The 12,568-nt window shown below is 44.6% G+C and overlaps 1 protein-coding gene and 1 long non-coding RNA gene across 18 annotated transcripts in view; one reads left to right on the top strand and one right to left on the bottom strand.

Moving 5' to 3' along the window:
- LOC148687275 (uncharacterized) overlaps positions 1-12,568 on the bottom strand; it is a 337,005-nt gene that overhangs the window by 76,549 nt on the left and 247,888 nt on the right. The gene's annotated exons all lie outside the window — the stretch shown is intronic.
- FAM184B (family with sequence similarity 184 member B) overlaps positions 1-12,568 on the top strand; it is a 64,172-nt gene that overhangs the window by 22,966 nt on the left and 28,638 nt on the right. For 5 of the 17 annotated variants that reach the window (XM_088658209.1, XM_088658234.1, XM_088658202.1 and 2 more), the window contains 5 exons: positions 2,197-2,952; positions 8,337-8,472; positions 8,780-8,916; positions 9,366-9,386; positions 10,765-10,965. In XM_088658209.1, the coding sequence (XP_088514335.1) occupies positions 2,197-2,952; positions 8,337-8,472; positions 8,780-8,916; positions 9,366-9,386; positions 10,765-10,965 (1,251 nt within the window). The remainder of the gene's footprint in view (positions 1-2,196; positions 2,953-8,336; positions 8,473-8,779; positions 8,917-9,365; positions 9,387-10,764; positions 10,966-12,568) is intronic. The other 12 variants (XM_060278975.2, XM_088658256.1, XM_088658246.1 and 9 more) reach the window with 6 other exon arrangements.

Below are 12,568 nucleotides of genomic sequence, written 5' to 3'. Positions count from 1 at the left end.
GAACAATTAAGCAAACGGTGTACTACAGAAGTAAACATAAACATTAAACAATAAAACACCACTCATTAGCAGTGTTAGCGGGTTTTTTTGGGGGGGGGTTCTGCCCTACTACCAGACCAGGCAGCCCTGCAGGGGGGCAAGAATGCTGCCTACCAGGCCAAGTGCATCTTTTGCCGCTGTGCTGTTGGGCTAATCAGATGTTTGGTGTGGGTAGTGTGGCAGGAAAAGACACAAAAGACCCAGGTGATTTCAAACGCTGTCCTGGAGGAATTTATGTGTACAGTACTTGATCCAGGTGAATACAAGTAGGACCAGTGCTTTTAGGGGGGGTCGCAGGGGATGCAGGAACACGCATACCCATAAACATTTTGTGAATCTAGGTTTGGCCTCATTGAGGGGCAGCATTTCAATATGAGTAGGAAAATGAGAGTTTCCCTAAAAAAAAGCACTGGGTAGGACACCTATCCTATGGCCATCTGTAACGTCTGTGTTACCGATGAGAAATATGTGAAAACAGAGAAATGGCATCATTCTCACGGCTTGGCAGAAGAGCGCAAACGAACAGCTTAAGCTTGCTAAATTTTCAGTCTCCCCACACTGTGGTTAATCTTTGTGGGGGTATGGCTGGCTATTATTCAGGTCCCTATTGCCATGCCTTACACATAACCAGAAGGAAGTCATCTGCCGCATACATTCGGAGAAGAAGCTTAAACGGTTTTGCCTCTGAGCATTCATTCGAAACATCTCAGTTGCTTCCGCCCTCCCCAGTCTTTACTATTGGTCCTTGCCCTTATTGCCTATTAATCCCTTCAGCTGTCACCTCTTGGGGCACACAGGTCTCCCTGAACTTTTAAAAAATGCATAAGCTGCAATGCAAGCCATGTTTCGTTGGAAGTAAATCCAATCCCCACACAGTAGAGAGGCCCAACTGGCTTGGCCCAGAGATTTAGTGGCACCAGCCCCGTGCTGCAGACAACTCTTTTAGCATAGATTTGACATCCTTTAGACTTTCAGGCATCTCTTGAAGATTTTTTAAATGCAAGCAGACCTACACAACTGTTTAACATTTCCTTGTGCATTCCATCATTCGAACTACTGCTTCTAATGGATTTTTTAAAATGGTTCTATATTGCTGTATACCATCTTTATAATTTATGAGAGAGCATTATCTAAACACTTTTGTAAATAAATAAAGATAAATTTGGCTGAGTAGAGGTTGCTCCCAGTCAAGTGTGCTCAGGACTACTTAGAAGTAAAACCATGGAACCTTCACCAAAATATATTATCAGGTCATCCTCCCCCCCACCCCTTATGTGTCAGTTTGCATTTCTTGGTGCAGAAATTACTGATCTGATGTGTGGAGATCTTTCCTATTCAGATTAATACAAGATGATTCTAGAAGCTACTAGAAGCTTCTCTGTGTGAGAGAAGCAGGCAGAAGCTTCATGACTGTTTGGGTTATACCTTCTGGGAAGCTGGTTTGAACTGGTTCTCTTATCTCTTCCAATTAAGGTCATGCTGACTATAAATATAGGCCAGAAGGAGCCTGGGTCTTACTTTCTCTCTCTCTCTCTTCCTTCTGGTGTGGTGATCTGTACATAGTGTAAGGCAGGCATCCCCAAACTGCGGCCCTCCAGATGTTTTGGCCTACAACTCCCATGATCCCTAGCTAACAGGACCAGTGGTCAGGGATGATGGGAGTTGTAGTCTAAAACATCTGGAGGGCCAAAGCTTGGGGATGCCTAGTGTAAGGTTTTGTCTTGTTATAAGTTTATAAGTTTTTGTAAGTGCTACAACTGGGTTTTTATGGACTGTGCCAATCCCGAATGTATTTGGATTTGTGACCACTACGCTCATTTGCCTTCAGCACAAGTAAAAGTCTGCTGGTTAAAGTACCGTGTTTCTCCGAAAATAAACCATACCCCGAAAATAAGCCATAACTCGAAAATAAGCCATAGTGATAGGCAGTTTAACCTTGTAGCTTAAACTGTACCATACTTAATATATAAAAAAGACATCCCCTGAAAATAAGCCACCGTGTTGTTGTTTTTTGAGAAAAAATAAATATAAGACGGTGTCTTATTTTTGGAGAAACACGGTACTATTGCCTCTGGTCTATTTTTGGGAACTCTTCTATGTGTTTAAGTTTTTCCTCTGCACATATTACATTATGTTGTTCTTTCCTTTTGGGTACAGGTGATCTATGCCTTGAACACGAAAAATGATGAGCATGAGGCCAGCATCCAAGCTCTCAAAGAGGCCCACCAAGAAGAGATTCAGCACATCCTTGATGAGACAAGGGAAACTGTCCTCCAGTACAAAAGCAAAGTGGAGGAGGCAGAGAAGCTCCAGAAGCACATCCAGACCCTTGAAGAAACTTTGGAAAAACACAGGAGGCTGAAAGAGGTGGTACCTTCAGAATTTACCATGTGCAAAAGGCAGGTCGGAGAGAGGGGGCCACAAAGAGAGATCAATCTAGCAGATGAGAAGGTTGCCCTCTCCAAGCAGGTGGCACCCACGAAGCTCAGCTTCGAAAATGGAATCCAGTCTTCAAGTGAGGAATCGAATGAGCTTGTCAACAAACACCGGGCATTTACAGGAGACATGCTGGATTGCAAGGAGGAGTTAAGCGAAAAGGCCAGTGTGGAAACAGAGGCAGCCCACCTCAAGTGGGAGAACCAGAAACTCGCCAGTGAATTTGCCGAGAAAGTCAGGCAGCTCCAAGCCTCTCACGAGAGGGAGAAAGAAACTTGGAGAAAGACCATGCAGCAGTCCCTGGCTGATTCATACAGAGAATGGCAGCAAAGGGAACTGGAGCAGAGGAAAAATTACGAAGCCCGAGAAGCTGCCCTCCAGCAGCAGGTGAGGAAGCTGGAGGCTGACCTGGTGGCAAAAGGCCAGCGAATCTGTGAAATGAATAAGTGTTGCCAGAAGCACAAGGAGAAGATGCAGGTAGGGCCATAACGCTAGAGCAAGTGACAAAAGCTTTTTATTGCTTTGCACCTTGAGTCGTCAAGTCATCAACATGCTTCTAAATCTATGAAACGAGTTCCTGGCAGCCAAGGATCGCCAAGAGTGAAATTCATGAGGGGGCTGTGTGCAGCTCTCACCAGAGCCATTCAAAGCAAATGGCTGCCATTTAGGAAAAATATAGTATATAAAATGCAACATTTGAGGAGACCCATATAGCAAAGGCAAAGCTTGCGCACCATCCATGACACTGGTTGGCTTAACCTGAACTTTGATTTCCCTTTCAGAAGGGGCAATTTTTTAAAGTTCTCTCCCCCACCCAAAGAAAACTGACGGAGCTGAGCTAAGGATGGCAATACAGAGCCAAGCAGGACCCATGTACTGGCACCCATCCAGTACTGAGAGCCACCATTTTAATGCCTCAAAAGTGCCCCACTGGGCATCCCAAGGCATTGTGGGAAATTAAAAACAGCAGCTTGTAGCAACAGTTGATTGCTGTCAGGTAAGCAGCAGAATGGGGCCCCCTGGAACCCATTGCTGTCCATGGCTGCCTCCATCCTAAACGCATCTTCTGGATTGTGAGGGGCATTATCTCTCCTGCGGTCAGTGTGAGGTAACAGGAGGCGGGACCTCAGTTTCTCCAGCAGAGGCAATGGGCAGGAGGGGGGCAGGAGATGGACAGAAGGAAAAACTGTAAGCCCCTACTCTTTGATGTCCCATTCATCTTCAGCTGTGGCTGTTGTAGCATGAGGAGTTGGGGGCAGAATAATAATAATAATAATAATAATAATAATAATAATAATAATAATAATAATAATATATTATTTATACCCCGCCCATCTGGCTGGGTTTCCCCAGCCACTCTGGGCGGCTTCCAACAGAAATATTAAAATACACTAATTTCTTAAACATTAAAAGCCTCCCTAAACAGGGCTGCCTTCAGATGTCTTCTAAAAATCTGGTAGCTGTTTTTTTCTTTGACATCTGATGGGAGGGCATTCCACAGGGCGGGCGCCACCACCGAGAAGGCCCTCTGCCTGGTTCCCTGCATCTTGGCTTCTCGCAATGAGGGAACCGCCAGAAGGCCCTCGGTACTGGACCTCAGTGTCTGGGCAGAACGAAGGGGGTGGAGACGCTCCTTCAGGTATACTGGACCGAGGCCAGAATCAGGACAGCTTCTCTGCTAGATTAGAAAGTGCTGCCAAGCTATGTTTTAATGTGTGTAGCTTGTAATTGCCTCTCCCTTTTTTACTCTTAGCAATTACTGGCATGCCAAATTGGACCACCTTTACAGGAAACCCAGTGCGACATAAGAGGTCCCCACCTTACGCCTTTTGTTTTCAAACCTCTCAAATTACAAAAGAACTAATAGGGATTTCTGAGGTAACACTAAACCTCTCCACTCTCCCCTATAGCCTTGTTGTAATCCTCCTGTCCCTTGTGGGTTTTACAAATAAAATGAGAGCCACCAAATGTGTGACGTACCTCCCTTTCTCTATTACTAGCAGTGTGCAGAAGGAATTCAGTTATTGTTCAAACAACCCACTATTCCTTCTTTCTCCCAAATAAACTCCCTGTTTTTATATGGGTTTGCTAGTGCATAGAGTACAGTTCCAGCTTTCCAAATAACGTGGCTCTGTATCCTTAAAAACTCCAGGCAAATGTTACAGGAACAATCTTGTGCCCTCAGTAAGGTTTCCCTCTCAACTCAGGTTCACCTCAGCAGCTGTTTGCCTCAGCCCAACTCTTTCCCTCCACTGGCCTCCCCTGTGTGTGACTTTGAGATGCAAACTATCCACCTGCTCCTCAGGCTTAGTTTTATCTCCCCTCTTCAGTCACCACCCTTTTGAGTTTAGATACGTTGCTGGAATAAGGAGGAACACCCAATTTTGCACAACATAGAAGAAAGCTTTATTTAACTGGAGAACATGTATATTTCTTTATGGTTACATTTGTTTAAACTCTTAGTTCATCATCTTCTTTTCATATAACACATGAAAATACAGCTCCTGCATCCCTCTCTAACACTCTACTCTCCACAACCACCCACACGCTCCCACTCCCAAAACCCTCTCAACTGAATTAACGGCTACCCATCCCCCTTTAAACCAGTGGCTGCCCCGCCCCTCCTGGAATGGAATGCGTCAATCAACTAAGAGGCTGGGTTTAACACTTAACACCCTGGAGTTCTACTCAAGCCAGCCCAATCCGTCACACCCAGCATAAGGGGAAGGCAGGTTTATCTCATCCCTCTCCAGAATTATTGGAATCAGTAATCCCCTATGCAGCTAGAATGACTAGGGGGGGAAATCCTGTTAATGTCAATAGGAAGGTTCCCCCCCAAGAATTATGGCCAAATTAGGATGGGGGCTGGAATTTCCTTCTGATCATGCTGTGGAGGGAAGAGGCAAGCATTTCTGTCACACCTATAATTGATAAAAGTTCATTTGTTTTTAAAGAAGAGTTAGCTACAAGCTACACATTAAGAGTAATGTGCAGTTTGGCACTGGCTGGGTGCATGAACTTGTAGTAAGTGGGATTTGAAAAATGGATGGAAATCTACATTATTTTCCACCTGCAAAGCTTTACGGGCTCAATTTCAATGATGTGGTGCTGGGCGCTACCTGTTTTTGTTCCATCAGGTCCTCATTTGCTATCCATGGGGTTAACACACCACAAGCTGCACTCAGCCGGACTCCAGATCTCTCGAGTGGTGATATGGCATGCCTGGTGGCTTTTAAATTAGATGCTGGGTGTATGCAAAACCACAGGGTTACATTCTTCTTGCCCACTTGCATCATATTTTAATGCAGCCTTTAAAGCTGCCGTCAGCCCCAAGGCATGACACATGCTGGCTGGGGCTGATGGGATGGGAACATTTTAATGGATTTGTGTCATCTGCTTTCAAAGCCATCTAAGTAGCACTCATCCTTTTCCTTTCTTCCTCGCAGGCGCACAACCCAGTTGCCATTGCAATTGACATTTTTCTAGTTTATTGCTAATTAATTAATTAATCAACCATACCTTCATCAACAAATGGATCTCAAGGCGGTATTCTTGGGAATTTAAAATACAATATTAAAACATAAATTGTGCACACGCTAATTGTGTCTATGCATGACCAGGTTGCTTTAGGCATTTGCGATTTAGCCAAGTGAAGGCTTTGTGCTATCAGGGGCTGGGGGAACACAGCACACACTGCCCTCCTTGAAAAGTGTGCCTTATGTATTTGTTATTGATTGAATAAATCTTGCGGAGAACTGACTATGCTAGAAAGATCTGTCCCAACAGCTAGCTTTCCAATAGCGGAAATAACTAGAAACTTCCTATTTTTTTCCAACTCACAAGCTAACACGGAGTGTCAAAAGAAAGCAGCCATTCTTCAGGAAAAAATGTGGGCAACGCGAACAAAAGGAACATACTTTACACATTTATCATGGACACTTCTTTTTATTTCTTATGAAAGCTTATTTTGCTTAGGGCAGAATTCTCAGTTGGCAGAAACTTCTTTCAGTACTATGAGATTTTGTTCCCCCAGAAATTTATGTAGGATGAAAGGATGAAATGAAAGGGGTGTTCCTTGGGAAACATCAGTCTGATCATTAATTAATTCTTAAGGCAAAGTTATAGAGAGAGGACTGACATATTTCCATGATTTTCTGGATGTGTTTTCCTTCGCGTGAATATGAAGTTGTTAGAGAAATGCAACTGAAAGGCACATTCATGTTGCAAATGAATAATTATTATTAATTGCTAAGCTGATGTATTGAGTGGCTAAGAGTGTCAGCTAGAAAACCCCTGATTCAAACCTTACATCTGCTTAAAATTCACTCAGTGGCTTTGGCAAGCCATATTATCCCAGCACCTTTCCCTGCAAAACAGGCCTAGCGATACCAACCTACCTTGTAAAGATGGTAAGGCTTGCTGAGAAAATTTCAGCAAACCACCTTGGAGCACTCTAAAGTGCTCTACGGATGCTAAGTTAGAACATCGTACTTCTTATCATGATGAAAAAATACAGAGAGATGATGTTGGTTGTTGGTAACCCCCAAGTGATCAGCTGTGAAGTTGGGACCACCAGAAAGCATTGGGATGGAATCTGTCTGTGTGGGATTTTGCCCTAAACCAAATACCAACTGCAGTAGAGGGTTTTTGCTTGGTAAAAGGTAAAGGATGCGGGTGGCGCTGTGGTCTATACCACTGAGCCTCTTGGGCTTGCCGATCAGAAGGTCGGCGGTTCAAATCCCCGCGATGGAGTGAGCTCCCGTTGCTCTGTCCCAGTTCCTGCCAATCTAGCAGTTTGAAATCACGCCAGTGCAAGTAGATAAATAGGTAGCAATACAGTGGGAAGGTAAATGGAATTTCCGTGCACTCTGGTTTCTGTCACGGTGTTCCGTTGTGCCAGAAGCAGTTTAGTGCTGCTGACCACATGACCCGGAAAACTGTCTGTGGACAAACGCTGCCTCCCTGGGCCTGAAAGCGAGATGAGCCCTACAACCCCAGTTAAAGTCGCCTTTGACTAGACTTAACCGTTCAGGAGTCCTTTACCTTTACCTTTTTGCCTGGACTGCAGCTATGGAGGAAAGTGTTAAGTTCCCACATGACTCCTGCTGCAATCCCAATAATTATAAGCTACTTAAAAAAGAAGAAGAGCACCTGAATGTTAAATGTATTAGCCTTCACATCTAGCTTGACTCTGTCTGCCTGTCTCTGCATCTGCAATACTTCCTTGTAATGTGTGTGAGAGAGGTGCATCACACTTGTAAGGGCTAAAATCCTACAGTACTTGTGCAGATCAAGCAAGCGGCCACAGGGAAATGCACCATTTGGGTGGTGGAAAGTTTTGCATGAGTGTACTCTGCACAATCACAGTAGGACCCCCCCCCCTGCAGACGGTTACTCTTCAGCGGGTGGAGAGTGGTGGGACTGAAGCATTGAAAAGGTGGAGCTTGTGAGCAAATCCCTGCTCTCATCTCATAAGCCCTTTTACAATGGATTAGAGCAGGCATCCCCAAACTGCGGCCCTCCAGATGTTTTGGCCTACAACTCCCATGATCCCTAGCTAACAGGACCAGTGGTCGGGGAAGATGGGAACTGTAGTCCAAAACATCTGGAGGGCCGAAGTTTAGGGATGCCTGGATTAGGGTAATAGTTCCATCGCCATATTCCAAGAAGAGAAAACTTGTGGGCCGCTGCCCTGAACAGAAACTGCAAATGGTTCATATCTCCACCTGGTCAGACAGTACTTATCAAGAGGGAAAGTAATTCATTGACAACTGGGGTGCTCCCACATAATGGTAATTATTTTCAAAAAGCAAAAACAACAGTCTTAACTACCAGTATGTAATTGTGTGGTGCATTTACAGGACCTGGAAATTCGGCTCAAGGAGGCTCATCAAACGACTAAGGAGTCAAAAAGTCTCACCAAAGCACTGGAGGAGGAGCTGATTATTGCCAAAGAGAGGCTTCTGTTGCAAGAAAATGAAATACTGCATAAAACAGGTAGGACTTGCTTCCGTGCAGGGAGATGCAGAAGTGGAACATTTATGAACGTGAACCGGGAAATTCCCAGTTCAAATATGACCCCAGCTATGAATTTTGTCTGTAGGTTTGTTATGCATTCTGCTACCCTCTCTGCCTCTGCCCCAACTGCAACATGAGGGCAACTAGACTGGCCTCACCTTACAGGTTTCACAGCAACAGCCCCGTAATGAGCTATGTGAATGCAACACTGTTTTATATGCATTCATCCTCTTCATCGTGCACATGAAAATATCAGCACATCACATGGCATTTTTCACATTCACAGAAGCAATGGAAACCGTGCAGAACTCCCAAAGCAAGACCAGGAGCGAAGCGGATGAACTAAAGAACCAGACCTTACCCCTTCAGCAAGCAGCGTCCACCAAACAGAGCCAAGGCAAGCAAGACGGTGGCGGCGTTCAGGTGCATAGCCTTCATGTTTCTCCTACTTTATGCAGATGAAGCTCTGCATGATGATGCAGTTTGATAGACTAAGTTAACTGGAAGCCATTCCTTCCATTTCCACGTAAATTGCTCATGGTTCATTGGAGCTAGTCTGCAAAAGGGCCCAACAACCCTTTTTCATACCCTCTCCATGAAAAGAAAGGGCCTTTTCTGCAGTGGCTCCCTGTTTGTGGAACACTCTCCCTAGGGAGGTCTTCTACCTAAAGAGGCTCGCCTGCTCATTCCATATCTTCAGGCACCGGACAAAAATGTTTCTCTATATGGCTGATTAAGCAACCGGTGGCCATTCAAATGTGTTTGTAGGATGGGGGTTATTGGTTTGTTTTTGCTTATTTGTTATGTGTTTTGTGTTCTCACTTTGTATTTTTATGTTGTGAACCACCCTGTGATGTTCGGATGAAGAGCAGTATACAAATTTGATAAATAAGGTAAAGTAAATACATTTTCCCACCACTTTCCTCATTGTAAAAAGTGGTGGGAGTGGGTTTGTGGCACAAGATCTCCAAACCATTTCGTAATTGCAAGACTTGAATTTGCTGGCACATGACTGAATCCCATCCAAAATTACCAACCATCTGGAAGTGCCCAGGTTCTTTCTGCGCTTCTGGAATGTTCTGATGCTCTTGAGCGCCATTTTGTTATTGGTGTTGGCTTCCCCTGGTCTAGTGGCTCCCTCTTCTGGCAAACCACTATGGTTTAAATATGATGGTTTAAGGCAGGCATCCCCAAACTTCGGCCCTCCAGGTGTTTTGGACTACAATTCCCATCATCCCTGACCACTGGTCCTCTCAGCTAGGGATCATGGGAGTTGTAGGCTAAAACATCTGGAGGGCCGCAGTTTGGGGATGCCTGGTTTAAGGAGTAAAGTATTGATGCTCTAGCTGGAATTATCTTAGGTCCAGCTCTGATGGCCTTTTGTCAGTTCCCTCATTGCAAGAAGTGAGGTTGCAGGGCCTTCTCGGTAGTGGCACCCACCCTGTGGAACCCCCTCACATCAGATGTCAAGGAAATAAACAACTATCTGACTTTTAGAAGACATCTGAAGGCAGCCCTCTTTAGGGAAGTTTTTAATGTTTGATGTTTTATCATGGTTTTAATATTCTGTTTGGAGCTGCCCAGAGTGGCTGGGGAAACCCAGCCAGATTGGGCGGGGTATAAATAATAAATTATTATTATTAATTATTATCTCCATCTCGAGACTCCCAGTGACTTCCACCTATATGTGGGGTGCTAGCACATCAGGGACAAGGGTTCTGGTCTAGTTTGTGACAGTCTAGCTTTTTGCAGACATTTCTCCCCGTTGATGTTTAGTGGAGTGCAGACTTCCGGCTTGTTGGATCTGCTTTTCTGTTTTGGGGGTGAAAGTTAGAGTGAAAGAACTGGGATTTGGTTGCCAGTACCAGAACTTAAGATGAGCTCGCAGTCCTTTCAAACACAGGTCGGTCCTTGGTTGGCTCCCTTCCTTTCAGCAGCCTCACTTAGGTGGGGGAAATAGTTTTCTTGCTGCTATTGTTAAACGATTGGGAATCAGGAACACCTGGCAATCTCCTGCAAATCACCCTGAGATCTGCTTGTATATTCCAATCTCACCCCAATGAATGCTTTAAAAGAGAAAGAAAGACCTCTTGATTTAGTTGTAGTGTCTCTTATTTAATTGCCTGTCTTCAATAGCATCTCCTATGTTGATAAAAGTTTACCTGCATAGCTTGCTTTTATATGCTTGCATTTGCTTTATGGCTTGAGTTAACCCTTTTGCCTTTCTCTGTGGTCACTTTAATTGATGGGACTTGCGCCTTGTCACTCCAGGTAAAGGCAGGTTTGGAGAAAGACCCAGTTAAGCCCCAGCACAGGGAAGAGTTCCGCAAAACCAAACACGAGCCAGGCGAGGAGAAGATTCGTTTGAAAGCGCAGCTGGTGAAAGGTCTGGAAGACCTTGTCAAGAAGCACAGCCTTGAAATCAAATCAGCCCAAGCCTCCATGGATGCCGAGAGGAAAAAAAGGCACATGGTGGGATTGTTCTATTAATAGTGCGCTGTGATTCATCTGTTCCTTTAAATCTCTTTAGTCATGGTGACATCATTTAAATTGTTCTTACAAGACAGGGAGCTTTAAATCACAACGAGGATTTTATTGCTGTGTTTTTCGTTTTTTTAAAAAGGAGCTGAGCTGAGGTTTTCCTATTAAATGAAAGCTTTTGCAAGAGAGGAAGGAAGGAAGGAAGGTTAGCTTACCCTTGACAGGATTCTTGTATTCCCGGCATTGCTGTTGCTCGCCTGTGCTTCTCGTCATGACAGTGCAGTGATTAATGTCATCGCTGCCGCAACAAACAATGCAGATTGCAAATGGGTCCTTGCTTTTTCAAGCCTGGTATGATCCTCCTGGCTGGCAACTCATTTTTCAAAACAAGAATCCTATCTTGAAGCGAGGAAGGGCTAGAGGAGTGGATGGGGCAAAGGGTCCTTTAGCTCCTCCCTCTTCGGCTTAAGCAGCAAGAGAGGCTTGCCCCAGGGCCGGCCCATGCATGGGGCAAGGTGAGGCGACTGCCTCAGGCAGCAGGATCCCCAGGAGCAGAAAATCCCAATGTAGATATTTATTCCCCTCTTGTTCCTGATGTAGATCTTCACTCACTTCTTCTTCTTCTATGGAGAGGAGGGGACACCATTTTGTGGTTTGCCTCAGGTGCAAAATGTCTTGAGCAAGCCCTGGCTTGCCCTAATTCACAGGCCCCCTTCCTGCCTCGAGTGTCCTAAATGGTTTCAGATAGATCAGGCACGTCCAACAGGTAGATCGTGATCTACCGGTAGATCACTGGACGTCTGTGGTAGATCACTGGTAGATCACTGGCTCCCCCCAAATAAGCTCAACAACTTTGGTTCCCCTAAAAATGCTCAACGTTTTAGCCTTCACCCCACCTCAGAAAAGCTCAACAACTTGACCTGAACCCCTAAAAATGGGGCTTTCCTCCTCCCTAGAAAGCTTAACAACTTTGACCTGAACCCCCCAAAAGGGGGTAGATCACTGCCAGTTTTTAACTTTGTGAGTAGATCGCAACTCTTCAGAGTTGGCCACCCCTGAGATAGATAATAAATGGTGGGGGGGGGGGACGGGGGACCTGAAAATGCTGTTTATTTGGGAAAATAAGTGAATTTAAGACATGTGAAGGTTATTGGGGGGTAATTAATATGGGAAATCGACGGGGAATTTAATTGATTAGGAGAAAGATCTGCTGGGAAACTAATTGGGGATTATCTGAAGTAGGATGCAAAGTAATTGAAAAAATTGTCTGGAGAGATTTGAATGGGAAATTAGTTGACTGGTGACATTTAAGTTTTAAATTTGCATCTATATATATCTATATTTTTTAGCATACACAAATGTTATGCATATTTCTGTCTCTGGGGCCCATGCCCTGAATCTTTAAATCTGTTGTTGTCATCTGCCGTGGGGGACCAAGCCAAAAGAAGGAGTAGGAGCTAATGAATAATTGAATATATCCCCCACCAAAAGTGTCCCCTAGTTCTTGGAAAGGAGATAAGTAACTCTTCATCCTTTAGAAGACATCTGAAGGCAACAATTGTATAGGGAAGTTTTTAAACGTTTAATGTTTTAT

This window comes from Zootoca vivipara, chromosome Z1 (genome assembly GCF_965207765.1).
Source record: "Zootoca vivipara chromosome Z1, rZooViv2.hap1.1, whole genome shotgun sequence".
NCBI lineage: Eukaryota > Metazoa > Chordata > Lepidosauria > Squamata > Lacertidae > Zootoca > Zootoca vivipara.
Note: the sequence above shows the minus strand (reverse complement) of the source record. Positions and strands in the feature narration are given on the sequence as shown.